The 27,783-nt window shown below is 45.2% G+C and overlaps 3 protein-coding genes across 11 annotated transcripts; 2 read left to right on the top strand and 1 right to left on the bottom strand.

Moving 5' to 3' along the window:
* Positions 1-81: 81 nt before the first annotated feature.
* Positions 82-6,413, top strand: PPIL3 (peptidylprolyl isomerase like 3). 3 transcript variants are annotated; one of them, XM_080400623.1, is made up of 8 exons: positions 82-165; positions 527-588; positions 926-973; positions 2,176-2,250; positions 3,038-3,131; positions 3,794-3,861; positions 4,322-4,440; positions 6,003-6,413. In XM_080400623.1, the coding sequence occupies exons 3-8, from the start codon at positions 971-973 to the stop codon at positions 6,127-6,129; spliced, it is 486 nt and encodes a 161-aa protein (XP_080256749.1). In that variant the 5' UTR covers positions 82-165; positions 527-588; positions 926-970; the 3' UTR covers positions 6,130-6,413. The 3 variants fall into 3 exon arrangements, with proteins under 3 accessions (XP_080256749.1, XP_080256748.1, XP_080256750.1); XM_080400622.1 differs by lacking the exon at positions 527-588 and having other exon boundaries at positions 90-165; XM_080400624.1 differs by lacking the exon at positions 82-165 and having other exon boundaries at positions 294-588.
* A 137-nt stretch (positions 6,414-6,550) lies between these two features.
* Positions 6,551-17,123, top strand: CLK1 (CDC like kinase 1). 7 transcript variants are annotated; one of them, XM_080400589.1, is made up of 13 exons: positions 6,551-6,700; positions 9,990-10,218; positions 11,223-11,380; positions 11,557-11,752; positions 12,875-12,965; positions 13,405-13,471; positions 14,264-14,380; positions 14,516-14,682; positions 14,758-15,072; positions 15,205-15,287; positions 15,869-15,948; positions 16,168-16,258; positions 16,360-17,123. In XM_080400589.1, exons 3-13 carry the CDS (start codon positions 11,223-11,225, stop codon positions 16,570-16,572), a joined length of 1,578 nt encoding a protein of 525 aa, XP_080256715.1. In that variant the 5' UTR covers positions 6,551-6,700; positions 9,990-10,218; the 3' UTR covers positions 16,573-17,123. The 7 variants fall into 7 exon arrangements, with proteins under 7 accessions (XP_080256715.1, XP_080256718.1, XP_080256717.1 ...); XM_080400592.1 differs by lacking the exon at positions 9,990-10,218; XM_080400591.1 differs by lacking the exons at positions 6,551-6,700; positions 9,990-10,218 and adding an exon at positions 10,365-10,537.
* On the bottom strand, positions 17,008-27,386 carry BZW1 (basic leucine zipper and W2 domains 1). Its single transcript, XM_080400615.1, has 12 exons — positions 27,220-27,386; positions 26,775-26,848; positions 24,436-24,612; positions 21,957-22,051; positions 21,637-21,702; positions 21,223-21,358; positions 20,528-20,637; positions 20,238-20,408; positions 19,750-19,896; positions 19,313-19,451; positions 18,358-18,480; positions 17,008-18,119 (listed from the first exon to the last, which is right to left on the bottom strand). The coding sequence occupies exons 2-12, from the start codon at positions 26,836-26,838 to the stop codon at positions 18,088-18,090; spliced, it is 1,260 nt and encodes a 419-aa protein (XP_080256741.1). The 5' UTR covers positions 26,839-26,848; positions 27,220-27,386; the 3' UTR covers positions 17,008-18,087.
* Positions 27,387-27,783: the final 397 nt, after the last annotated feature.

Here is a 27,783-nt window from a genome sequence, read left to right on the forward strand (position 1 = left end):
CGGGCCGCGCTCGCCTCGCGCCGGGGGCTGAAGGCGGAGCCGCGCGCGGCCGCGCCCCTTCCGCCGCGCGAGCGGTGCTGGGGACGGCCGCCCCGCCTCTTCCTGCCGGCGCGGGAGAGCCGCGCGCTGCCTCGCGGCGGCGGGGCTAGGCCGCTGCCTCGGCAGGTCCGTACGCGGGCGGGGCGCACGCTCGGCAGCCGTGGGGCTGGGGGTGGAAGTCGCGGCGGAGCGGCGGGTCCCGGGCTGCCGCGAGCGGGCGGGCGGCAGCGAGCGCGGGCGGCCCCTGGGGCGCTCCAGCGGGCGGGGCCGGGCCGAGGTGGGGCGGGGCCGGCGCTGGCGGCTTCCCCGGCTTCAGTGAGGGGCCTGGCCCAGCCCGGGCGCGAATGAGGGCGGCGGTGCTAGCGAGGGGGTTAGCGCGTACCGCTGTGCAATCCCACACAGCCGCGATTCTGTTTTCCTCGGCGTGAATGCTTTGCTTGAGAACGTTGCTAAGATAAAAAACGTTTAATCCTGCGCTTGGATGCAGGTGCCTGGCTGTTGCAGGCAGGCAGCTGTCAGAAGGTGGCTCCGGATCTCGCTTCTGTGGAGGTATGGGCGTGTGGGTTTTTTGCCTGTTATTTTCCGTCATTTATAAAACGATAATATTTGGAAAAGTTGTAACTGCTTAGTATAACCGTTCGTCTTGGGAAGATGGTGTTTTTTGTCACCACTCCCTTTCTGTAAGCTGTTTTGCTCTTCCAAGTTATTTACATGCTGCATAGTTGGGTAAGGTGAGTGAAACATTTATCTGCAGTCACTTGGGTGGCACTGTAAAACTGTGTGGTGCAAAAGCATGTAACTGCACAAATATTTTAGAAACAGATTTTGAAAAGATTTGGAAATTGGTGGAAAAAACCCCAACAAATTTCATATGTTTTCTTTGCAGGAAATTGCTGTATACAAGTCTACCTCAGCTTTTTGCTAAGCAGTCATGGTGAGAACAGTAACCCTTTTTATATATTTTCATCCCTTCTGAAATGGAAAGAATTCACTGAAATGGAAAGTGAATAGCTGCTTTGCATCTCAAACTGTTACACGTTTTACTCTGCTGTGAAGACTTTGTAACAAAATGTTTAGGTTTTCATTTCAAACTTCTAACAAGATACCTTGAAAAGGAAAACAGGTCATTTACATCAGTCAAAAATACAATTACACTTTCAGTTCTGAGATCCTAAATTTTAATCCTGCCTTGACAAATATTTCGTAATCTAGTTTGGATTCTTTTACCACAGAAGCTTTATTCAAGTTGCAAGCAGATAGCTCTGCTTGAGTGTTTGTAACCTATGCTTGCAAGCTTCTGAAAGTTTAGCAGATCGGGAAACAGGGATAAGACCGTGTGTCTTAAACTGTGCATACACCTTTTATAGCATCCTCATGGACACCGCAGCCAACTGTCTTCTCTTCTTCAGTTGTATACTTACAGAACAGTATGCCAGTATCAATGCGATGCTGATTTTGATTAGTTTTCTGGTACACTCATCCCCAGTATAGCCTCACAGTAATTGTTTTTGTGCAACGTAGCACTTTTCGTGGGAGCACTGTGACATATTTGGCCTACAGAGAGAGATTTGCTTAGGTGGCTGGGTAACTACAGTTTTAAATTTTATGGAGGTTATTTATATGTTCTTAAGAGAAGTGTGTAATTTTGTAGATTTGCTTGTTTGTGAAGGCAGATTATGTATGGTGCCATTCAGAACTGGCCTTGCCACTCAAAAGGCAGCAGGCAAGTAACACGCATCAGTTGTTCCTCTGGTTGTAAACCAGTGAGGTGTGCGCACCACGCCATCATCTAAAACAGATAACAGCCTTGGTTCTTCAACTTTGCAGTTAAGTGGCTGAGTAGGTCCAGTTTGAAAATGAATAATGTCTCTCTGGAGTGTAATAGTGTGAAACAGAGCTGCTGCATTACCGTAGCAAACTTTGTATGTCCTGAAACTAAATGAAACCAAGAGCTTTCTGGTGATTTCACAGGGTATGTGGAAGGGTTGTGACAGTAGCCTTGCCTATGGCCATGTATTGAAACAGTGGTTATATACGGTGGGAACTTCCTTATGTTCGTGGTGGGACTGGGAAATAAAACTGATTCTGTTAGCATATCATTGCTGATTTGTTTATTATTTTCTGCCTTTTGCTCAGGCTGTCACACTGCATACGGATGTAGGAGATATTAAAATTGAACTGTTCTGTGAGCGTACACCAAAGACTTGTGAAGTAAGTCAAGTAACAGGAGCAGTATTGCCTCATGTTGAAACAAAGGAGTAGAAATAGTGAAGACTACAGAGGGGGTGAAGTGGCTTTTGCAGTTCCTCTTTCCACATAATGGAATGCTAATGTTAAGCTGGTACAGTGCCTGTTCTGCTTGGGGAACTTGTGCACTGTCACACTGCCTAGAGCTCTGCAGCCTGTTTCTCACCAGGTAGGGTTAGGGGCCACTTCTCTCCAAGTTCCAGCATCTCCCAAAGTGTCCTTTGCCCCTAAGGAGAAATATGGCACATGGCCTGGGATTCCTAGATTTCCCTGGGTTTGCTCACACTCACACAGATTTGATTTTAATTTAAAAGAGTAAGAATCACTCCCAGTTTGTCAGAGGCCCCAGTTTTTCCTTTCTGCAGTAAACTTAAGCTTAAATTGAAATAATTTACTTTTTAACTAAGAAAGCTGTGTCATGAAGTTATTGATTAAAAATTTACATTTACAAAATAAAAATGTTGACTGGACGTGATACTTCTGAGCATGTCTCAGGCTTCTTGTTTGTTCCTCATGTCAGACAATTTTGTGCTGTAAGCTTTATTTAAAATCCTTTGTCTCTGTGATGGTGTCAAAGGAGCATATTAACTATAATTTATGACTATTTTGTGGCAATACTCTGTGGAGTTCACATGCTCACAGTGCCGTGTAGAGGCAAAAGGGTTAGTCTTCGTCTTGCCGATGCTGTCGTTTTAGTAAAAGGGTACTGTTTCTGAATTGTTTGTTAATATGGTTTGCTTCATTTCCTTAGAATTTCCTGGCTCTTTGTGCTAGTAACTACTACAATGGATGCGTATTTCACCGGAATATAAAAGGCTTCATGGTTCAGACAGGGGATCCATTAGGTAAATTCTTTTCTCCAGGACTCTCTGTAGAAAAATGTCCGTAAAAATAGTATATAAATATAATAGAAATAGAAAGAAATTATAAGTTTGAATATTAAACCCAAACTTAAATAAAGTAAAAATAAAATATAAAAATTGTTGATAGTTTTTTGTGATGAGATTAGTTTTCTGTGGTGAGCTTGCAGAAGAGCAGCTGTTACCCTAGTTCATGCATCAGTAAAGCATTCTGCAAATTTTAGTTTTTCCAGCTGTTTCCACTAAGTAAAATGGTTCTGCTGACTTAGCAGCTGTTGAACAGGTAGCAGTTTCTACTGTGGTTTCTCTGGTTTCTGCCTGGAAAGGCTACACTCCCTCTGAAGCATTTGGGGAAAATGTCCCAGACAGTGGCAGCTGTTTGGGAGAGAATCTTATTCAGCTGTGTGTCTGTTTGTACTTGTATTGAATTTAATTTGAGGATATGTCATGTTTTGTTACACTACCTAATAGGTGTACCTTATAGAGAGTTATGTCTCTGCTCGGTATCAAGATGTGAGAACCCGATCCCTGCCTCAAACAAATTACAGGCTGTCTGGGCTCTTTGTTGTAAAATGTTGCCACACTACATAATTTCTGGATTTTTTCAGTCCAAAAATCAGTAAGCTGTTGTGGTGCTTCTTTGTCAGGCACTGGGAAAGGAGGTAACAGCATCTGGGGCAAGAAGTTTGAAGATGAATTCAGTGAATACCTAAAGGTATTTCTGTGCTCTCAGTATGCAGTTATGTTTTCATATGAATTTTCTTTACAGGTTGGAGAAAACCAGCATTGGGCTGTACTGTATCGAGTATCTCTTTTGTAATTGTGAGCAAAGTATAATGCTGCAGTAAAGGGATAGAAAGATTATTATTCAAATAGGAGTAGGCATTTCTGTACTTGGCAAGTTAGGTTTGAGGCTTTTCATCACTGAGAACTGAAGTAGAAAGAATTTTTAACAAAGTATTTTTCATGCACTGAAGAAGGCAAAGAAGTAATTTTTCACTGTAAGAGCAATTCTGTGGAGCTAGTTATGGACTGTGATGGAATCTATTAGCAACCAAGATCTGTTCTTAATAATGGTATTGAGGCAGAGTACTAAGTCACAGAGCACTTTGTACAGTTTAAAGTCCTGCTTTCACAGATGTGTATTCAGGTTGAGGTTTTTCCCCCTCTTTCAGCACAGTGTCCGTGGGGTAGTTTCAATGGCAAACAATGGTCCGAATACCAATGGATCGCAGTTCTTCATCACTTATGGCAAGCAACCGCACCTAGACATGAAGTACACTGTGTTTGGAAAGTAAGTGATCCAGCTGCGTGCCTCCTTATAGTGTTAGTGTATGAGGGATCTGAATATTTCAGGGCACATGCAATGCAAATTTAGAAGCTTCTGGTTCTAAAACGCTTTAAAATATTGGATGTGTATATGTAAATGTACGCTCTTGCACTGTCACCAGAATTAGGTGCTCCAAAATGCTGCTCCTTTTTTCTTAGTGGGGAATTCAGTGGAAACGGGCAAAAGTCATACCTCAGGAATGGAGCTGTTTTCTGTCTTTTTTTTTTATCCCCCCGCCCAGTTATTCCAGCTTGCCTTTTCATCCATGCCCAAACAGATGCAGCCCGATTTTAAGCAAACTCCAGAATAGCTGGATACACGGTTGTAGGATTTACCGAAAAGCAAGAATCTGGTTTGGGACTGGATATGGAGATGGGTGTGGTGCTGACATGGTCATGCTTCTGTTTGGGTGGACCTTCCTGTTGGTCAGATAAAACTCATGGGACTGACAGTTTATAAAATCAGATGAAGTTGTTTAATATACGTATTTTAAAACACTCTTATGTTACTGCTGATAATAAATATATCATCCTTAAAGCAAATGTTTTAATTTTTGAGTCTTTCGGATGCTGCTTTTTCTATCTCAGAATCATGGTGATTTCTTTCACTTTGTTGTTAAGAATTCTCTAGTGTACAAGTGAATCTGCTGAGAAAAAGTCGCCTTTAAGTTAAATATTCAAAGGAAACTATCGGAATGTGAAAATACTATTTTCTAGCAATTGTATTGTTTATAGGCATCTAAGTATAGATGTGCCTTTCATTTCTGAGTTAGTTTACAAATATGATAGAAAGGAGGCTCTTAGGACATGTTTATTAGAAAAGAGTAGAGGCTCTGACAGTTGCACTTTGCCAGTTTGTCTGTGGCAGTTTAAGATACTCCTGCTTCAGTTGCAGAATCAGCAGAATGGCACGTGCAGCCCCTTCTGGCCCACGACCCGGCATCCTAGATTCAAAGAGTTGATGAATGTGACCGAGTTGAACAGTGAACAGCAGATGTTTTCTGCCAAGTCCGTTACTGGGGAATAAACTGCCAAGTTTTACCAGAGCTAGTTATTTAAACAAAAAGTGAGAGGTTCATTAGAACAATCTCTCTTGCCACTTCTTCCACCTGAATAGGAAATCCGAAAGCCTAAACACGTTTGTGCCATTAGATTTACACAGTTACTACGGTCTTGCCTTTGAGTCAGAAGGTTAGAAATTACAATCTCACCTATCCTATGGCTGGTCAGTCCTGCCTGCCAGGAGGTGCAGCCAGGGTCTTTATACAGCTATGGTTGGTATAAAATACGGTATTGTCAGGTCAGTGGGAATTATTTGTACTTTCTATCAGAATCTGGAATGGATGCTTAATATTTCCTTTGAGAACATGTTATATACCGTATATATTGTTTTGGCTGTCTTATTTGTATCATTTGCTTGCAAAGTCTTCGTTCTATGATACTTAACGGTAAAGAGCTTTGAGCTATCTCAGTTGTGAAATTTACATCGTTATTAGGAGATTCCTAGCACTTCTGCTTTTCTTCCAGAGTTATTGATGGCTTGGAGACCCTGGATGAGCTGGAGAAGCTGCCTGTGAATGAGAAAACCTACCGACCTCTTAATGATGTTCACATTAAAGATATTACAATTCATGCCAACCCTTTTGCTCTGTAGCCACAGAGTGCCTCAGCACATTCTTTAGAGACTGGTCAGACCAACTGCTGGGGTGTGGGGTTTAAAGTGTCATTAAGAAGGATTGCTTGAGCCGGATCATATCTTCGCTCACTGAATGCAGGATTTTCAGGTGTTGGCATTGTTTGGGAGCTGTCACAGAGGAGTCTTGTGCTTTACAAGCCAGTTTTTCCAGAGCATCTTCCAGGATTTGGGTTTTTTAACATTGTTTTTTATACTTGTAAAATAAGAAGAGACTCAGAAATACATATGTTTTGGCAAATCTTTTTCTGCCTTATCTGTCTTAGTGATACTGTGTTGAAACAATGTCCTTTGCTACAATTTCATACTACCAGTTTTCTGGAACTTTCTCATGTAAATCCTAACCTTCCTTACTTTACTGGGTTTTTTTAGAAAACCAAGTAAGATACACAATTTTTTCCCCTAGGTGAGAGGAGCAGTGTCATAGATAGATGAAACCTTTCTCTCCTAGAGGATTAAAGAGCATGTTTAGAGGAGTGCTTGCTCTTGTACTGCTGTGGTGGAATGGTAACCTCTTCAGCCTTCCCGAAAGGTATGTCAGAAACACTCGCTTCTGCTGCTTGTGCAGTGCTTTTGGTATGAAAGAGTAAGTGTTTGTGTCTTTAACATAGCTGTTGATCAAGACCAGGTAACCATGGTTTTACTGTAAGTTGTTTTTCATCACTTTATTGCACAAACAATAGGGGGTAAACACACCAAAAAGTAGTGACAAAAAGACTGTGGTCAGACTTCTAATCAAGAATATCCTGGTGTACCCAAAATAATAAAAGATGCTGTGGCCACGATGATGTTGAACAAATGAGAGAGGTACGTTGTTTGGTCTTTGTTTGAGACCAGGTATCGTTGGATCAAATAAGAAAGCTTGCAAGGAGGTACAGAGATAGCCGATTATTGACCGGTCAAAAGGAAGAATAGAATACATGCATACATAATGCATGCGTGTATATCTACATACACATGTGTGTGATCCTATGCTCAAGTCTAAGCATAAAATAAACTGGCATAGGCAGGGAAAACAGAGTGATTTGTACACTTCGAAAAAGCCGTTCTCCACCTTGGGTGTACTGGGAAAAGAAGAATGTTCTCTTTGTTGCAAATTTAAGAAAAAAATGCATTTGGGTATCAGGTTATATTCGTAAGGCAGGAAAAAATCTATGCGTTTTCACAGAGGTTCACTTTGACTACAGTACGTAGAGATGAGAGGATATGTTTCTAGTCCCAACTGTGCCTGAGAGAGACAAACAGGAGAGAGTACCCACAGTTCCTGCATCCACCTCATACCATTCTGGACTTCTTCCCCCAATCCTCTTTGGACTCTGTCAACATCACTTAGCGAAGTCCATTCTCATATATATGCCTTGTAATCCTGGGGAGGTCCAGGTCCAGCTGACTTGCCATCTGCTTTAGACGAATATTTCCCATCTTGAGACTTCGCTGCTTAAAATAAAGAGGGGAACTTATTTGCAAGAGAAGGGCAAAGGTACGCCAGGTACAGGTTACTGAGGCTTTAGTGAGCAGAGTTAATTAGTACTCTCTCGCTCTGGGACAAAGTTTCTGTGTTCTGTGTGGAGTGTTGCTGAAAGCTCCCAGCCCTTGCTCCAAACTTCATACATTTTACCATAATACTTCAGTCAGTTAAGTAAAGGATTTAACTACTTTATCTCTGTGCTTTCTGTCTATTCTATATAACCAGTGGAATGAGCAAGTAGACGGAAACATGCAACTGCGTGTTTAACTGTTACATTGACACTTCTGTGCAGAAGGACATACTGGAAACTGTCCTACAATGCAAAGGAACCAATACTTTTAAATGTTGACATCTAGCACTGAACTGGGAACAGTTTCAGGTCTATTTGTTTTTTTCCTCTCTACAAAAAGAAGGTTATTACATACAATGTGTGAAATACAGGGACACCATGCAATTTGCTCTCTGGAGGACACATTAAATTTAGATGCTTTCTTTTTTTATCTAAGGCTGTGTAATGAAAGGAGAGTGATCTTATGGGACAGGATTACATCCCAACTTCTAAAAATTGTTATGCCTATTTTCCTGTTTGTGGCTCTGAACCCCTCCCAGGATCTCCTTGACAACCTGGAATACAACAGGAAAAATAATGGTGGGGTTGGTCCCATGCACTTGTTGAAGAGAAAGCAAAACAGAGTAGGAAGTAACCCAGCTGCACAAGTATGTGTTTTTTTTGTGGGCAGTCACTGGGTACAGCATACGTGCCAGGTAGTTCTGGTGATGTGTATAATCCTTCCAGTAGCAAAAGTGTTGCAGAGTGCTGCTCTTGGTGGTGTTGGCTTGTGCTTGGTGAAATCCTCTGTTTGCTTCCATCAGTTTGGCCCTTTATCACAAACACTAGAGCCACAAGGTGAGCTGTCAAAATAAATCTACCCATGCAAAGAAAACTGTGTACATTAACACAACAATCCTGCGTTATGACTGCGATGGAGGGTCTCATCATGTATGTTCTAGATTCTTGGACCTCTGCAGGCATTAGAAAAAACATAGGTAAGGCTAGTGTTTGAAATACGTTTTGGTGGGAGCTACTTGATCTCAACTGGAGAGCAATGGGCAAAAAGAAAATAATGGTGCGTTATCTATGGGCAGTGTCAAACTTGCACGTGTAATGTAGGTACATTGATCAGAGGGCCAGGTGGCAAAACAGATTTTAAAAACAGCACAAAGAGAGAGGAGGGTCATTCATCAGGGATGGAAGTGTTTCAGTAGGTTTAATCCTTCCCAGAATAAAAAAAATCATTGGGTTGTAGGGGGAACTGGTGTGTATAGGCTGTTGCAGTGTTTCAGAACTGCTGTACCCTTGGGTGTTCTCTCCCCACGTGAGTTGGAGTGCACGTGAGATGTTTGCTTACTGCGGGTTTTTGGGGAGCCGACCTTCGGGCATAATGTGTGGTGCTGGCGGCAGAGGTGACAGCCTGGAGGCAGCTGGCAGGCTCGAGCTGCATCTGAGTGAGCTGGTGGCTGGTGGCTGCGGTGTGGCACAGGCAGCTGCGACAGGGTGGTGAGCAGCAGGGCGGTAGTGTTGCGGGAGGGTCCGCAGCTTGGTTTTTCTTCATTCTGTGGGTATAGAAGGCTGGTCTGTGTGTTACAGATTTGCTAATAAGTTAAGATTGATTGAATTTATTTGATTTTATAAAATCATTTTTAATAGAAATATAGAGGGATAAGAAACATATTTTAATGAAACTTATAGTTGCACAGTAAAAGCTGTTATGAAATCCTTTGTACAGTCCCGTACCAAGGCCAGAAGAAGGGGCTAGAATCAGTGTTTAAAACTTAAGTAATAAATTTAGGGCTTGAAAGGTTTCTTTGTAGTTAACTAGTCTTCCGTATGTAGGAAGTGTATTGAAATGTCAGAATATAGGATTAATGGGAACTGGCGAGAGTCGACTGGAACAGCGAACTTTAGTAAAAGGTAATTCCGGCAGGGGGAGATCGCGACCACCGACTCACATACCACCTACCCAAATGGTACCCCAGACCCATTTCTGGACCTTTCTAACCTTTACTGCACAGAATCGGATATGGGAGGAGAGTATGTTAATGATTTTTGGGAAATACTATGGTTATGCATGAATACTTAATGAATATGCGTGAGTAAGTTCTATATATGGTGTCTGATTTTGAAGCTTGGTGTGTGTTGAGGGGACTCGCTCACGCACGCAGCCGTCAATAAAGAAGTGTCTGCTTATCTACATCACATTGGTGTCGATAAGTTCTTCATTCCGAGATTGCGGTAACGTGCACTTGGTTGAAGAGTTGCATTTAGTCTGGTTTTGTTTATGTTCTGTTTTAGATCTGAAAACATGACTGGGAGCTAGTAAAAGATACAAGACATGGGGGAAAAAACACAGGGGGGCAGGACATGAGATGACACGAGAAATGGCATTCAACCATTTGGATTTTTTTAATGCCGGTGATTTACAAAGAAATTGTTAGTCACGTGTGGCCCTTTAAAGCTCTGTTGATTTACAGCCGACTACGTGCTTTGGAAGCCTCCCGCCGCCCCCGCGGGGAAGCAGGCGGTGAGGCGCTCCATCACCCAGGGTGAACAGCGGCGGCACGGCGGGCCGGAGTCTGGCCCCGACACCGCCCCGGCCCCCCGCAGCCCGCTCGGGCCGCCGCGCCGGGGGGAGGCGCGTGCGGTGCCGCTGGCGAGGCCCGGCGGGCTGGGCCCGAGGGCGCGGCTGGGCTGGGCTGGGCTGGGCTGGCGGCCCCGCCCCCCCGGTGACGCCGCGGGCGCGCCTCTGTGACGCGACAGCGCGCTCCAGAACGTTCCTGGCAACGCCATTTTGTGGCGGGCTGCGGGGTGAGGGTCGGCGGTCGGGGCCGGCGGAGGTGGAGGTGGGGCGCCGCGCGCTTGTTGCGGCCTCGTGCCGCCGGGCGGAGCGGAGCGGGGCGAGGGGCGCTGCCTGCCGCCGGTGGGGGGTGGCCGGCCGGCCGGCGGCTCGTCCCGTCCCGTCCCGTCCCCGCCGGAGCAGGCGGGCGGCGCGGCCGGGGCGCTCCTGCCGCCGTGCGGCCGCCATGTTCTCTGCCTGCGCCTTGCTCCGCGCGGGGAGAAAATGGCTTCGCGGCTGCGGCGGGGGGCGGGGGGCGCGCGGGAACGGGAGCGCTCGGCGGCTGCGATCGGCGCGGGGCTGGGAGGCGCCCCCGGGCGCGCGCAGCACGTTACGTGCCTCGCGGAGCGAGATGCGGGGCGGGGCGAGCGGGAGCCCCGCGGCCCGGCCTGGCCGCCGCACGGGGCGGGGCCGGGGGCCGTACGGGGCGGGAGCGCGGGGCGCCGGGCGCGGCGGCTGGGAGGCCCTCGGTACGGGGCGGGCGGCCGACCCGCGTGCCCTCAGCGGGGACCGCGCTGGAGAAGCTCGCGGTGTAAAAAACAGCGTGGTAGAAAGAGCAGAGGAGAGCCGAAACCGGGTATTTGAGGAAGGACGCAGTCTTCCTTGTAGTGTTAATTTGGCAGCTAATGGCTCTGGAAATGAATCGCTTGTCTGTGGGGTGTAATTCAAAGAGCAAAATATCCCTGTCACAGATGCGGCATTCCAGGCGAACTAACTATCCCGGCTGGGGTAACAGGGAAAGCCCGGACCACCGGAGGTGCGATAGTGCCGATATGAGCTGGAAGAGGTCGGTCAGCCGTGCACGGGAGAGCAGGCACCGCAGGCAGGATCTTCCCCAGCTTCCTGACAGGTAACTATAACTTTTTGATTTCTGATGCCAGCAAACATGTGTTTTTAAGATTTCTGTTATTCTCATCAGGTCATCTGATAATGTACTCGGAGATGTCTTACAGCTTAAAACAAAAAGCCGTCTTACAGGGGTACTAGAATTATTTTAATAAAGTTTATTTGGTCCTTTGTTTCTAGTACACGTTCAGAAACCAAATCTATAAATGAAAGAGACCATCGTGAACGACGCTATGTTGAAGAATACAGAAACGAGTACAATCAAGGATGTGATATGGGGCATCACAGTAGCAAATCATCAGGTCGTAGTGGGACGAGTAGTTACAAAACGAAATACAAGACACATCACACTACCTGTCATCATCATCGTTCACAGGTGGTGTGACCAATTTTAATTTAGGAAATTTTTTTAATTATTATTTTAAGAAGATAGATTCTTATCTGGGTGGTAGTAATTGAGTGTGGGGGTTTGGGTTATTCTGTCAATAATTTGATAGTTTATTCCTTTAGCTAGTACTAGTAGATAAATTCTTTATGCTAGGATTTCATTTCCTTCAGTGAAAACGTAGTTTGCGGGTATGCTTGTGATACCACAGAACACAGCCTTGCGATACGTTCATTGGGCATATTTGAGCAGATCAATCGATCATGACCATCAATTGGAGTACTTGAAATACAGGCATCACTTTGATGCTTTCAAAATTTTTCTTACAACAAGCATTTGTTTCAGCCCTACTTGAAAAATTCAAGCACAAGTTTTTAAACCGGCTTTTGACTAAGTATCACTGAAATAGCAAGTCAGGTTCTTACTATTCTTATTTTTTTTATTTATACAGTAAGATGTGTTAAGTATCACTGAAAAAATCTGTGGAATCAGTTATGTATGGTATCTGCCCACTAACGGCATTTTTTCTGATCTTTGTTAAATATATGTTAACTCTTAAAAAAGCTGAAGATAGGGTTTATAGTTTTAAGACCTTTGGCTTAGACAGCCTAAAGTAAATGTATAAACTGTTTATGATTTTTTTAAAAAAATTTGTATGAAATACTCCAACCAATGATGTAATCTCAATTACTTAACGTGGGTATTTTAATTTGGCCACAAGGCTATTTTATATATATACATACATAGATATAAAAAAGATAATTATTAAATCCTTTTGCTTTAAAAAAAGAAAATACGGGCACTGAAATCCTAGAGTAAAATACGGTGAACCAATCTTCTAAAAGAAAAACAATTGTGTTGTAATTTTTTTGTTGCCTTGCCACTTTTGAGTATCTCATCTGAAAATCTGTTCCTTGCCATGTTTTTCTCCTGTAACATAAACTATGTGCCCTGTGAATTTCCGGGGACTGAATTTGAAATTGCTCCTGCCAACTGTTTGTGGCCTGGCGTGTATCTGAATGCCTGAATATCTCCCCGCTGAATGAATTTCGTATTCTGACCTGAATTCACTCGGGTTTATTGATTGGCTGGATGATCTTGGTGCCGTTCCAGAAGAGTCATCGAAGGAAAAGATCCAGGAGTGTAGAGGATGATGAGGAGGGTCACCTGATCTGTCAGAGTGGAGACGTACTAAGTGCAAGATGTATAGAATATTTTTCAAAATTTATTAACTTTTCAGATAGAATAAGTTCTTTTAGCATAAGATGTGAGGGGGCTTTGGAAGTCTTTTCTTTCTGTCTTGACTTGTTTTGTTTGGGGGTGGGGATTGTTACTCTTTTTCTGTAGAACTTAAACACACTCCTTTTTTCTTTTTCCCTCCCCCTGCCCCCCTGCCCCCCCCAAGTAGTAAATGAAGTTAATGAACCTACTAGAACGAGATGCCTGTAAATGTACCTTGATGAGAGTTGTCCAATAACACCTCTCAAACTAGACATTACAAGTTAAAGCAGCACAGTCTAGAATAGCTTCAGTGATAGTACTTCATCTGTTTGTTTGTTTTGGTTTTCTTTGTTTGCTTTTTAAAAAAAAAAATACCTGAGTAACTTCACAGCTTCTGTGACTGAGAGTTCTTGTCTTTATAGATGAGATCGTTGCTACTTTGGGTGAAGGAGCCTTTGGAAAAGTAGTGGAATGCATTGATCACAAAATGTAAGTCTGTAATTAAAAACACGTGTAACTTTTCTTACCGCTGCTACCATAGTGTTGTTCATGAAGTGCTTTTGGATTGTATCAGGTTTTGCAGGTGCCCCGCGGCCTGGTAGAGGTCAAGGGCTGATGGGGAGGGGGTGGCCTAGACAGCGTGGGGTGAAGCCGCACCCCCACACTGGGCGGTCCTGGGGTCTGTACCACCCCCAGTCTGTACAGTCAGTACAGTCTCTTGACCTCCCGTAGCTTGCCTTAAAAGTATCTCTGACGGTGCTGTGCCGTTTGGGTTCTAGCAGCGACTATATTGCAAATAAAGGGATTTTGCGCTGGACGGCAGTTTCACTGCGTGCAGAACAGTGTGAAGCTAGGCTGTCTCTGTAGTCACTGCACAGGGTATCCGACACCTCAGTTTGTGCTGCTGGAGCGGCTGAAGGCGGCTTGTCATTTTTGACAGTCGTGTTGTGCTGTGAGGTGTGGAGGTATGGAAGTTACTCCAGTATTAGCCCAGTACATGTAAACAGAAAGGGGAGGTAAATGGGGCTTTTAACCTGTAAGAGTAATACTAATATATATAAGGTATCATCAAGTATGTTTTCAAAAATGTAAAGATTAAATTTTAGTTCTGTTTGTGCATTGACAAACCTTGGTTATGTCACATCAGTATGTACTTAAACCCCCCCCCGACCTTTTCCTGGTGAGGTTGCTGCCCTTTTAAACAATGTATATAGTGATTAATGAACATCGTTAGTTAAAACTACTCATTGTTCTAATGACTGTTGAAACCTGTCTTTGCAGGGAAGGCAGACATGTCGCTGTGAAAATTGTAAAAAATGTTGATAGGTACTCCGAAGCAGCTCATGCAGAAATACAAGTACTGGCGCATTTAAATGCATCTGATCCCAACAATACGTAGTAAGTGTACAAAGCTGACTGTACTTTGTTCTGGCTTTAGAAGTTCTGTGGCATCGCTTTCTGTAACGTGTGTCGTACGTAGCTCAGCATTATGCAACTTCCTGTTGCAATTCATGCGTTTTCCTGCTTTTGCAGTCGCTGTGTCCAGATGTTAGAATGGTTTGAGTACTATGGACATGTTTGCATTGTTTTTGAGCTGCTGGGGCTCAGCACCTATGACTTTATTAAAGAGAATGGCTTTCTGCCGTTTCGGCTGGACCACATTAGACAGATGGCGTATCAGATCTGCAAATCTGTGAACTGTAAGTATGTTTCTTTCCTTGCTTTGTTAAATGCGCTTTGTGGAATTGGCTAACTCTTCTTTTGTTACCTCGCAGTTTTGCATTTGAACAAGCTGACACATACAGATCTCAAACCAGAAAACATTTTATTTGTGAAATCTGACTACGTAGAAGAGTATAACCCCAAACTGGTAAATTGCTGTCCTCTTCCCCACCTCCCCCTCAGCCACTATCTGGGTGTATTTGGTCACTTGCATCTATCTTCCTGCGTTTCATTTCAGAAATGCGATGAACGCACACTAAAAAATCCAGACATCAAAGTTGTGGACTTCGGGAGCGCAACGTACGATGACGAGTATCATAGCACCTTGGTGTCTACAAGACATTACAGAGCTCCTGAAGTGATCCTAGGTCAGTAGCAGCCTCTTAGGCTGATCTTTTCACCCGAGATGCTTTTGTGTGCCATTGAAGCGTGCCACAGAAGTGTTGTGCATCTTGCTTGAACTGTTTGCAGTCTAGTACAAACATGGATCTTTTTCACAGCACTGGGATGGTCACAGCCATGTGATGTCTGGAGCATAGGATGCATCCTCATAGAGTACTACCTGGGATTCACAGTATTTCCAGTAGGTAACAGTGAACCTCAAAATGACACAGCATGTGTAACGCTCCTCAGGTTGGTGAAAATCTGCTATGGAGAGGTGGGGGACTAAGGGGAATGGTCTGTGCAGGAAATTCAGCTGCATTTCTCTGTAATGCTGAGTCGAAGAGAACAGAAGACGCAGGCCCAAAGGAACTTTCTCAGCAGGTGCCTACAGGTTGATTTCAGTAAACATTTTGGCAGCAGCTTGACAGGAAGGATCACCCCGTTAGCATTTGTAACTTACAGTAATTTACACACTAGTAACAGATGCAGCTTTATCTGTCACCACCAGCAAACACTACTCAAAATACCTGAATTTTGTCATCTTGACCGTATTGCTGCAACTCAAAATTTATTAGCAAAGAAAGAAAAGGTAGGGCCAAGGGAAAAAAACCTCCAATATGTTGTAACTTATTTCAGGAACTGATGACTACAGCCTCTCTTCTTTCCTTGATCTGAAATTGATTACTCTTTGCAGAGTACAGTCAAAAATGAAGCAAGGCCAGGGTGTGATGGTTGCTCACTGTTAGAAGTTACTAAAACTTTGTCTTGACTTCCCTGCAGACCCATGACAGCAAAGAACACCTGGCAATGATGGAGCAAATACTGGGGCCCTTGCCAAATCATATGATAAAGAAAACCAGGTAATTACGGTTTTCCATACTGGACTGCTATAAATACTTTCAGATTTGGTTTAGTAGCACATTTTTTAAAGTTTAATAAACTCAGATTCATCCTTTTGCTTTATTTAACAAGCTGTCCACTCTTGAGGAGTGTTCCCAAGCTGTGAAGGAACATGCTAATAAACTTCTATTGAAGGGACAGAACAGAATCTCTGAGTAACAAACTGTGGTCTGTTTAAGGAAACGCAAGTATTTCCGTCATGACCGGCTGGACTGGGACGAGCACAGCTCTGCTGGCAGATACATCGCAAGGCGCTGTAAGCCACTGAAGGTAGGCTGACGGAAGGAAAATGCTTTTGGGGAAGAGGAGCTTTAGGTGCAGTTAAAAGTAAAATTAAAAAAGAAATGCATTTTGTTGTTTTTTTCATGAAGGAATTCATGACCTGCCATGATTCTGACCACGAGAACCTCTTTGACCTCATTCAGAAGATGCTTGAGTATGACCCAGCCAAGCGCATCACTCTTGAAGAAGCCCTGAAACATCCTTTCTTCTCCCCCCTGAAACAGAGGAAAAGGGCACTGTCTCCTGCAGCGGAACAGGCTGACACAGATGTCAGCACACCAAAGAAACACAAAAAGTGTTAAAGTACTTATTGCGCACTTAATTTGTAAGAGCCTTATTTTGTATTGTAACTCTTTGGATACTGAAGTTAAATCCAGCTGCTGGCATAAAACTTATTTAAGAAAAAGGTAGCGATGCACCTGGTTACATTTGCTCGGTAAACACAGATCTCAGCATATGTGCACTTCTAAAGAAGAAAAAGAGCACCCTCTAGAAAACACACCTACTTACCAGCAAGGAAGTGTTACCAATTGTGTTTTATTCAACTGTCACTGGAATAGCAAACACCCTTTTAAGTGTCACTGATGCTTCCTTTTTGGGCGAGAGAACAGACACAGCCCTTAATGGGTAAGGATGGCCTTTATTCGGTTAAAAATAAGGTACAAAGTAAGGAAGATCACTGTAGTACTGAACAGATTGCACTGTGATCACAAGGGGGGAGGGTGTGTTTTGTTGGGTTTTTTGTTTTGGTTTTTTTTTTAATTTTAGTAGGCATATTCTGGTTACCATCATTCAGTTAATGCTTATTTACTAGCTTACAACAGTATATTCTTTACTTTTACCAAATTATGAATTATCCTTGAATTGTGAGCTGTCCTGAGAATTTCAGTTAAGAACTTAAAAGTTTCAGGGTAGAGATAAACAGTTTGGTTTGATGTGTCAACTACCAGCATGAAGGAGTCTGTAAAGTTCAGGGAGAGGGTGGCATTCTGCCTGCCTTGCCCCCAGCAGCACGCACCGACCCCTGGCGCAAGCAAGCTGCTCAGCCAGCGAGCTGTTGGGCAGCTGCCTGCGGAGCAGCACTGCTGGTACTCTCCAGGAGAGCGGTGGCGCGACTGCCCCTGGCTGCAAGGCAGGCTCGGACATGCCTCCCTTGTCCCCCACCATCATTGCCATTCGCTGCCACCAGAACAGCTTCTCTCCGGTAGGACACAGAGCTCCCTAGAGCAGGGCAGCTGCCTCGCTGGGCAGTTGGAATGGAGGAAGAGAGGGCTGCTTTGTGCTGGAAGCAGGGTAAAGAGATGAAGTCCTTGGGGAGACGGACAACCACCGATGGATGGGGTTATTGGGAGCAAGTGGTACAGACAAGCATCACAGCAAGTTAGCACACAAGCCGTGGCCTCTTCAGAGGCTTTTTACAGTTTTAATTTGCAAACAGAACTGCCATAAATCTCATTCACCATATCATGTCTACTGAAATAATAGATAGAAAACCCAAAGGGTAAAATTAATCTTGTTGTGGAAGGCCTTAAATTACATTATTACAGTAGAAAATACAGGAGGTAGAATATAACTGAAAGGACAAAATGCAGATTAAGAGTCAAATCTATAATGGCTCCTGTAAGCTACGTAAGACATAGTTTTAAAAACTAAACCCAGTATTTCAGTAACTATAGAAAACGGTTAATGTAAATTGCCATGAGAGCCCTTATATCATGCTTGATACAGGGAGGTAGGATGTAAGAATCAGAAGGACACGTGAGACATGACACTATCTACAGCTCCTGTTTGCTTTACTGAGGACAGTGCTTTGCAGGTCAGTCGCCCTCTTCAGCTTCAGACTCTGACTCTGGAACAGAGAGACGGTTGGAACTGGCAGCCAGCAGCCCTGCAGCCCCCCCCCCCCCCCCCCCAGCTCAGCTGCTGCCCTGCACAACGCCTCCACCTGTATTGCACGGGGCGGGGGACACACAGAGGGGGACACCACCACCCAGTCCAGAGGGGCAGTTCCCACCCTGCACGCCCAAAACAAAGCATCAGCACACAGAGGTTCCCAAAATGAGCCTGTAAACTGAGCTGCTGCTTACCTTCTTCAGCATTTTTGAGCCATTCAACAAACTTCTTCATTTGCTCCAGAAAGACACTCTTTCCTTTTGCAAGATGTGCATCTTTATACCACTTCAGGATGGGTTCTTCACTCAGAACTTCAGCTGTAACATGTCCAAGAGCAGAATTAACACAGCGCACCACTGAATGCCAGCTGGTGAGAGCCCCTGACTGGCAGCCTCTGCTTCCTCCCCTGGAAGCAGCATCACAGGCCCCTTCCCTGGGTATGGCTGGACACACCTGCACCCATACACTTCAGAGTGGCTGCTGGGGGTTTCCTGAGCACTGCCCCCTAACAGGCTCGAGTATTTTGTAGCTATTTGCAGCGACATGCTCGTAAGGAAAGCTTCAGTCAACAGTTAAGGACAGATGCAAATTCCCTGAAGCCCAAAGTACACCACAGGAAGCATTTAGGTTAGTTTTACAAGTACAACATGATCTTCAGTTTAACGTGTTTCCTGATGTTCCCACAGGCATACAGCATGTTTTGCCCCAACACCTTATAACAGCCATTTAAGAGAGCCTAGAGCACCCCACGACACCCTGGTGGCCACCATCTCTGGCTATTTACAGTCAATGTTCAGAGAGCGCACTAAGAACACACTGTCCTGCGTCTTTCCCTATGTGATTGGCCAAAGAGCCTCTAAAACCTGAGTTCAGCTTTGATCTACCACAACTCTTAAAGCCTAGAGACAGGCAGCACCCTTGTCTAAAGGAGTGCTTCCCCACGTGCCAAGGACAGCTGCATCCACCTTTGTGTTTCACTGCTCCACCTCTGCAAACCAAAGGTAGAAAATTCTTCAGCACATGAAGTGCAATGGTGTAGCACTGACCTTCCCTAAAGGTCTTAGCAGGACTGAAGCCTTCTGCAAATACAGGCTTTAAAAAAACCCAACCAAACAAGAGCAACCCCACAAAACCCCACAGAGAAGTTACCTTTATAGAAGAGCACCACGATTTTCTGGAAGGCCTTCATGAAGTGAATGTTGTCATAACAATACTCCTGAATCTTCAACAGAAGAGTCAGCTCTGACTGACCTTGGGTAGTAAAGGCAGCGAGTAGAGGGCTGTATTGCTGTGACAGGAAGGACAGGTTGGCGCACACAGAGCACCGCGTTTATCACCTGCCTAAACTGGTTTCATGTGGCAATGCCTGCCCCCCCTCAGAGCGCCCCTGCAGAAGTCACACCGCTGTCGCCTCAGCAACATGGACTATAAATACCACCGTTACAAGGAGTAGTAGTCCCTGTCTAACGCTGTCTCTGTGTGAGGGGGGTTGTATGTTCAAACTCATTCAAAAAGGGAGCTGGAGACAAGAGGAAAGCCCGAGCCCTATCCAACAGGTGCTGAAGTCCTCACTCAAGTTACAATACCTTCAAGTGCTTAATGGCTTGCTCTGCTACCAGCTCCTCCTTTTTGTTCCATTCCACTGTGCTCATCACACTCGACCAGATTATGGCTACCACAGTTTGTTCCGAGATGTTGTTTTTCTTCATCTCCTCCTTCACGTACAAGATTATCTGGCAGTTAGAATCAAAGAGTCAGCACACAGACCACATACAACACAAAGCCAAATTAAAACTTTGTTCTAAGAGTAACCCAGAAGCCTTCAGAACCACAAACAACCCCTGTGATCATACAGTAGGATTCACGACATAAAGACTATGAAGCCAATAGCAAAACACCTTGATCGTAACTTTATTTCTTAGGGAGAGCTCAGTGTTTAAGTTCAGTATTTAATTAGGCATGTATCTTCAGATTAGTATTAAATGCTATTGTATTTCAGATGATTTGAGACAAATTCCTACAGAAAAAAGAAAAAAAAAAAAAAAAGCACCTCCATCTTGTTACAAGTACTTACATCCTTGAACGGATCTCCCCGTGACATCTGCTCCTGAAGTTCTTTCTGCAGCTCTTTCCGAGCTCCTATGGTTTGTTGGTTCCGAACATACTCGGAAAGTTCTTTTAGTCCTGCTTCAGTGAAGTACTTGGAGAAGTGTTCAACACTTTGTTTGTTGGCTGGGAAGAGTTCCTGAAAACAAAGTTTACACCAACTCTTTCACAAAAGAAACACATGTTGAGTACTTTCCTGGTAAATGCCATTTACTAAACTGGCTTAAGTAGTAAATCAGCGCTTTTGGTGGTACTCACCATCAGCCTGTTATCCATGTTTACTTTACGAAGACTGACAGCCACTGCATTAATATCTTTCTCATTTATCCATGATTTGAACAGCTTAACTGCGAAAGCTGCAGAAACACCTGTGTAACAGGAACAGTACTATTATTACTGAAATTCAAAGCAATGGGAATCATAAGGCCTCAGAGTACCGGGCACCTAGTTTGTCACAGCCCTGCTCAAAGCAGCAGCAGCTGTGCTCAGAGGCAGCCCCAACACAATCTGCGGTGCCTCCACCTGAGGATACTGCAGACTCTGGCACACTGGACTTTTCCCACCACTCAGCATCACGAAGGCTTCCCCGCAATAAATTCAACTCTCCTTGCTGTAATTTAGGAAGGAGCCTGAAGACATGACACGCCTTCTGCATCCTGCAAGGCACCTCTCCAAAATACAGTACTTGCTGGGCAAGGCCAGTGATGGCAGCCCCCAGTGTCATGCAGGGACGCCCTACGCGCAGGCTTTCTGGAGATGGCTAGCTCTCTGAAGTCTTAGCAAGACCTTCCAGGCCGCAAGGCAAAACGTTTACTTCTGCTAATCCTGCAGTAACTATCACGAGGTGAAGCTACTGAGCTGCAAGAATGTACTGTCACCACACCTTCCACCCGCCTGTCACAGTTCTGTCCCCCCCCCATCCTTCCCTAAAGGAGGAGCTGGGCAACACTTACCTTCTTTAACCAAGTTCTCGTTGTAAAGACTGTTGAGAATCGATGCATTGAGTGTCCCATTGGCTAGCAGAATACCTGTCAGCATGGCCAGCTTGTTCCGCTCAGACTCCGAGAACCCTTTCAGGAACAGCAGCAACTGCAAGAGGAAGGAAGAGGAACCACCCTCCTCTCACTAAACTGGCTACTGCCTCCATGTTAAGACACTTTTCTTTCAGTCAAGCTATTCAACTAGCAGAAGCACTAGTTCACAGTAGTCTTCTCCACTAATCATACAAGCTAGCTGCTGTTCCAGTAACAACCTTAAAAGGGTTGTATTTTGATAACCCACTGTATTATGTAATTCTTCTGTACAGAGTGATTAACTAGCAGAATTTCAAGGTTTGTTTTGTCTGCTGCTAAGAACCTACTCCATACCTTTTTGACTTCATCTTCAAAGCCTTTCTCCAGGTACTTGTAACGCCTGATTAGCTTGTTAAAAACCTAAAAAGATACAGACTATATTATTTTTTGCTCTGAACTATCATTTCATTAGAAATTTTTTTAAAAAAAATCAAGTTCAGTAAAGTTGGTGTGAACTCTTTAGAGCACTTTTAGCTTACAACAGTGCTACTCTACCTCTTCTAGTAAGCTGCTTAAAGCCATACATTATTTTTATCTAAACTTCCAACTACACAAACATTTCATTTTTGACCACCAAAGAGTTTAAGTTAAATAGTACTTATTTCAGAACTAACCTGAGCAAACGCTTGCATGGTTTCTAGGTCTTCCTGTGCTGCAAATACACAGACGTTTGTGCGTGTCATGTCATCAGCCAGGGTACCACCTGGGGCTAAAGAAGGGTTTCAGCATTAGTGGCATTACTCCCCAGTGAGAGTACTGAGTGGTCCTCACATTAACAATTCCAGTACCCGTAACATGCAACGCGTTGTCCTTTCACGGTGAACTGAATGACTGGATCACTGAAGACAACCCTACATTTCCATCCGCTCCACTGCTGTAGTGGAACTTTTGAATCAGCAGCTTAGACCTGAACATTTAAATATCCTGCCTCCCCTACTTACTGCTAGAGTGGATTGGCAACACATCTTGTATTAAGGTATGGATTAAGTTAACATGACTGTATGAGCTCCTCTTCCCTTTTAAAGGAAGCCACTGAAGCTGCTCAATCCTAGCAAGCGTCCTTTTAGTGCCTGCTGCAATAGTGCTGCTTTGTTAGTAGGTGTATTTTAAACAGTAAGTCACAACAAGAGATGAAACATGTGGACATGCATGTTCAAAATTCAGTGCCCCAGAGATGAGCTTGAAACTTTAGTCCTGAAAGACACTTCAGCTTTTTAGCTGCTAATTAGAAAATGCTATTTCACCATTCCTCTTTAGTTTAATGCAAGCATTTGACTGGTAGCCAGGCTACTTCACTAACTTGGGTAAATTCAAGTCACCAACTCCAGCGTCAGAATATCTCATCACCAATTTCTATGCCATTCTACATGTAAGGGAGATCCTTTTGTTATGTATTAGCCAGAAATGTGACTTAAAGATAGAGATAAGCATTAATGGCAATAATATTAAAAGGTGGTAAGGCAACAGGATGCCAGTTTTTATTTTGGCCTTGTCTGAAGATCAAAGCTAGTTACTTCACTACTTGTTACCTTGTTACAGTCAGGGAATGGAGTGAAGGATCTCTGTATCTCCATTAGTGCAGCACTGCATTTTTCCCTTCTTCTCAGCCTCACTCCTAGAAGGAACACTTCCTAACACAGTCTGCACTGCTTTAAGACTCTTGAATGTAAACCCACAGATTGTAATGACTTGTACATTGGCAGTTTCAAGTACTAATGCTCCACGTGTCAGATAAGTTTACTTACTTGTACTACCAGCTCTTGTAACATCAGCAAGAGACTCTTGCCAAAAGGAACATCACAGCTAACTTCAGTCTGCATAACGCTGTTCCAATACACAGCTTTGGGATAAGCAGGCACGTAAGTTAAACCATTCTGAAAGCCTTCTTTTCCAGCATTTGTCTGAGCAAGTCCCCTGCCATTTCTGTGGTATCAGTGCAAGGACCTCCTCAACAGGCAACAGATGCATCCTCCCAAGCCAGCCACCCCCACTACAGAACTGCCATTCACAGCCTGACTGTGGCCAGTCAGGTATTTCCTCTCCTCCCCCCAGGCATTTAGGTAATTTGAATTCTATTTCTGCTAGGTTACAGAAAACCTCCTACAACTGCTAAATTTCTCATTTAAAGTCCTCACCTCCAACTACTGCCTAACAAATGTTACAATCTGAGACGGACCTCTCCCAGTCCAGGCGAACACCACAGAGGGTCCTCTTCACAGCCTTATTTTAAATGGGTCCCTGCCATCTGAACCACTTCTCACTAAACAGCATTTAGTCAAGTAGGAAATGTAAAGTATAAATCTAAAATCTAGAAAAAATCTAGAAGTACCAATTATTTTTTTTTTTTTTACTTTTCTACCTTGTTTAGTTTCATCTGCTTCTTACTTGCTTGGTGAGCATCTGTTCCACTCTTTGCTCTTTACACACAGCGGGCATGTGAGTTTACAAGACTTTCCACCACACATTTCACTTCCTCAGTTTTCTGCCGACTCAACCGCCCTCTCATTTCTCTCTCCCCCATATCTGCTAGAGCCCACAATTTCACTATTGTCAACAACAAAGGATTTGTAATAGCATTTCTAAGACTAAGCGCATCCAATTCTTCTGTAAACAATACTGCTTTCCAAAATAACAGGGCAGGGTGCACAAAGCACAGGATCATGTCAGATTCTTTCAGGGCAACTCTGCTGGTCTTCCAACAACAGACCTCACACCTCAAACAAGCACTCAGCCATTTCACATCAGCAGAAGTGAACCTAACTACAGAGTCAAGCTCCACTCCTGGTTTAAAAAAAAAAAAACAAAAAAACCAAACTAAAATCCAATATATTTTCCTTTAAGCCCAATATGTACAGTCTACACTTTGAAGAACGCAAACTGACTCAAGCAAAACTACACTAGAGTATTCCTTACAGGAATCTGAATGCTCAGTCAGTCACCAAGATGGTCAGGTAGTTTTACCACAGATAAGTTAAACCCTGTTCTACTTGCTCAATGGGCTCTTTAGTGGAGTATTTGCACTGAAAGAAAACAGTGAGCTTTTGTAGAGTCAAGTGAATAAAAGCTGACAGCAACCCCATCAACAGGACTTACCCAGCATTCCACCAGCCACCAGGATGTCAAAAAGCGTTTCTGCATAGCGGCGATAGTCAAGTTTTGCACCAGAAGCATCAAGAAACTTTGCTACTGCCTCCAAGTCAGTGCCAGTTTCAGTTAAACCTTGAATAATACAGTCCTGGAACTGAGTAGGGTCAAACCTCTCTTTTTCATCTGTAAAGACAGTGTTGAATTAAGTTGCCATAAACAGCTGTTTAGTTTTTAAAGTTTGTAATTTCAATCTCACTTCTAAAAAAACCAAGAACACCCCATCCAAAACCAAAAAAAAAACAAAACACCCCAAAAACTACCCCAACCTAAACCAAACTTGCACTGACGAGCCTGACAACTGGTATTAACTAGCACAAACAGTGGCTTAACAGTGTAGCTGAAACAGCTATATGGGCCATTGAAATTCATTAAGAAGTTTCCCTGCTTTCACTCCCCTATTCACTCAAGGCTTGAAGAAAGGCTATCAAAAGCTAAACCATTTGTTAGTTACCTCCAATAGAATTTTTAACTGTACTTTCACTGAGAACAGTTGTTTGTGATGATCATTGGTTGGCTCTAATAAAGCTTATCTGACTTCTCAGTTCGATTTTTATACCCCCGTTCACATGTCAGATCACTCCTTCCCTCCAAAAACAGAGGCCGAGCTAGAAGGCAATTCTTAATACCTGCCCCTATAGTTTTGTACATTTGACTCCATTAATCATGTACCTTTTTCAGCCCTTTGAGCCTCTCCCTGTTTTGAATGAAATATTCTGACCAAAAGGCTGCACACCATCATCATGTTACAGCTAACCAACACTACTTGCTTTCTGGCTATGAAGACCACCTCCTCCTCAAAATACAGAGTAAAATGAGCTTGAAAGAATTGATTTTCCTCAAGTGCCTGGAAGAAAAGTAGAAATCTGAGCCAACTTCTTATTTTTAGATAAATATGAAGTGATGGACTATTAACTACAGATCTGTTTAGCATCCTTTGTTGTTAAAGCAGAACACATTTCTTCACATTTGAGATGTATCAGTTGTTCATAGCCTTGTTTTCACTATAGGTAAGGCATAGTTAATATGCAACAAATCCACCCATGTAACTAACAGAAAGCCTTAAATAGAAGAGGTCCTCAGCTTCACTCATCTCAGTCTGTCCTTGGACTATGTAAGCCACGAGAAGAAAGACTTCCAAAGAAACAGCACTCGGCTGCTGACCTTACTTTGAGCGCTGTCTACAATTGCCTAGCCAGCTTGGTTAGCATCTGCTAGCAACCTTTCTGTAAGGAACTACACTCAGTGCAAGTACCAACAAGCTGGTAACGGGTTCAAGTCTGGAAATACTCGATCAGTTATCTTCCAGGACAGATCCACAAAGCTCACTGTTACCACAGAGCTGCTTGGAAGCCAAACTATGGTTAAATGTTTAAACAAACAAAAACAGAGAAGAGAGACAAAACCCCAGGACACTAGCATTTAATTGGCTGGACAGACTAAATCCAACTCTCTCAACAGTTTCTCAAGGTGCTTGTGCTTTAACATTATAATAGGTTCTGCAGGTAAACACGTACATGTACTGCTGTACAACTTCATTAGTCATTTGGTATGTACGCCATCCTTAATGCTGTCAGTTTTGAGCTGGAAAACTGCTAGCATGTTAGTAAAACACTGTTAAACAGAACTGTAAAGAGCTGTCCCTACTTCCTCTTTAGCTTTAAGAAAAACACCACCACGATACTAAACTAAATTACTCATCACACCTCTTCAGTCATTAACTCTTCTTACAGGAATAACTGTGCGCATACAGAGCTAGGCACTTGCACATCCCACACTAAGGGGTTTTTTTTTGTTTGTACGGATGGAGGAGTGGGTGGGTATGTGCGGTTTTGGTTTCTTGTTTTGTGAGGGTTTTTTAAATTCAAATCAGGTATTCTTAGAGCGTTAAGGGCACAATATAACTTTTACCCAGTGGCTAAGGCTGAAATTCTTACCGGGTTCGGTACTCCTTAGATCCAAGTACTAACGTGCGACAAGCCTGTGCTGGAGCTGCCCGTACACCGGGGCTACTAAACGCTTCTGCCTCCCGGCTGCGCACACTCGGTACAGCGCTAGCGTGACCATCTATCAGGCCAAGGTTACCACCGTAAATTCAGCTACAATTCTTACTGCTAAATACTTTTTATTAGTGCAGAGCACGTTCTGGCACCCAGAGTTAGCCTCAAGCCCTTGTAATTGGCACGGTCTCCGGTAAAAGACTCAGGGGAGCACACAGGCCTCGGCTCGCCTAGCGACAGAGACCCAGGGCGCTCGGGGCCGCAGGCCGCGCGCCGCCCATCGCTTACCTCTTTTTCTGGTTTTAAAACGCTGGCCCGATAGCGTCGGCTTCTGCGGCTTTTGATTATTCATAAAAGACACCCTGTGAGGAAGCAGGAACACGCCTCAGGGCGCTGGCGACGGAGCCCGCCCGCCGCGCGGCCTCCCCCTTCCCCGGCCTCCATCTTCCCCGCGGCACAGCTCGGCTGGCGGGGGGCGCCCGCCCCGTCCCGGTCCCCCGTAACGCCACGGGCCTCCCCGGGCGGCGGCGGCACCTCCCAGCCCGGGCACAGCGCGGAGCCGCCGCGCCCCGCGACCGCGCAGGGGCAGGTGGGGAGCGCGCCCCGCCGCCCCGACCGCGCCGCAGCCCTTAGGCCCGGCCCGGCGGCAGCCGGCCCCATCCGGCCGCGCCAGCCCCCGCCTCCCGCCGGCGGCGCGCCGCAGCCGCCCCCCGCCCGGGGCCCGTCTCCTCACCGACTTTAAGGCAGAGAGAAAACGCCCGAGCGGCCCGGAGCGGAGACGGGCGCGAGCAGCGGCGGGGAGCGGCGGCAGCAGCGACGACAAGAGCTCTGCGGGCGGAACCAACGCGAGAGGAAGAGGGAGGGCGCGCTCCGCCCCGCCCGGGACGCACCAACCCGCCCATGAGGACAGAGGGGAAAGGGGCCGGGGAAGGAGGCCGGCCCTCCCCGGTGCCGCTTGCTCCCCGCGGCCGGCCCCGCGCTGCGGGCCCACGGCGAGGCGCTCCCCCTCCCCGCCCGCGGGGCTGCCCGGCCGATCCGCCTCCCCGCCGGCGGGCGCGTTCGTCATCTACCCTCACGGGCCAGTAGCCGCCTGGCGCCCCCCCCCGCGCCGGCGGTGCCCGTGGGTGCACCCGGCGGGGGAACGCGGCGCCCTCTGGCGGCGGCGGCGGGGCCACCCCAGCTCCGCTCCGCTGCTCCGGCGGGGCCTGGGGTGCTGTGGCCGCTCCTGGTTGCCCGCGGACCGTCCCGCTGCGCGCAGCCCCTCAGCGGGGCTCGAGTTCAGCCCCGGCCGGGACGC

The sequence above is a fragment of the Falco punctatus genome (assembly GCF_963210335.1).
Source record: "Falco punctatus genome assembly, chromosome: 8".
NCBI classification, from domain to species: domain Eukaryota; kingdom Metazoa; phylum Chordata; class Aves; order Falconiformes; family Falconidae; genus Falco; species Falco punctatus.

Excerpts from the sequence above, each read along its gene's own strand:
- PPIL3 (XM_080400623.1), top strand. Across the intron at positions 2,251-3,037 it reads GTACACCAAAGACTTGTGAA|AATTTCCTGGCTCTTTGTGC; the intron begins GTAAGTCAAGTA and ends TCATTTCCTTAG. Across the intron at positions 4,441-6,002 it reads AAGTACACTGTGTTTGGAAA|AGTTATTGATGGCTTGGAGA; the intron begins GTAAGTGATCCA and ends CTTTTCTTCCAG.
- CLK1 (XM_080400588.1), top strand. The coding sequence starts at position 11,157 with ATGGCTCTGGAAATGAATCGCTTGTCTGTGGGGTGTAATTCAAAGAGC. Across the intron at positions 15,073-15,204 it reads AGCTCCTGAAGTGATCCTAG|CACTGGGATGGTCACAGCCA; the intron begins GTCAGTAGCAGC and ends TCTTTTTCACAG. Across the intron at positions 16,259-16,359 it reads GGCGCTGTAAGCCACTGAAG|GAATTCATGACCTGCCATGA; the intron begins GTAGGCTGACGG and ends TTTTTCATGAAG.
- BZW1 (XM_080400615.1), bottom strand. The coding sequence starts at position 26,838 with ATGAATAATCAAAAGCCGCAGAAGCCGACGCTATCGGGCCAGCGTTTT. Across the intron at positions 21,359-21,636 it reads TTGAAGATGAAGTCAAAAAG|TTGCTGCTGTTCCTGAAAGG; the intron begins GTATGGAGTAGG and ends TTCCTCTTGCAG. Across the intron at positions 18,481-19,312 it reads CGTGGTGCTCTTCTATAAAG|CTGAAGTTCTGAGTGAAGAA; the intron begins GTAACTTCTCTG and ends GACATGTTACAG.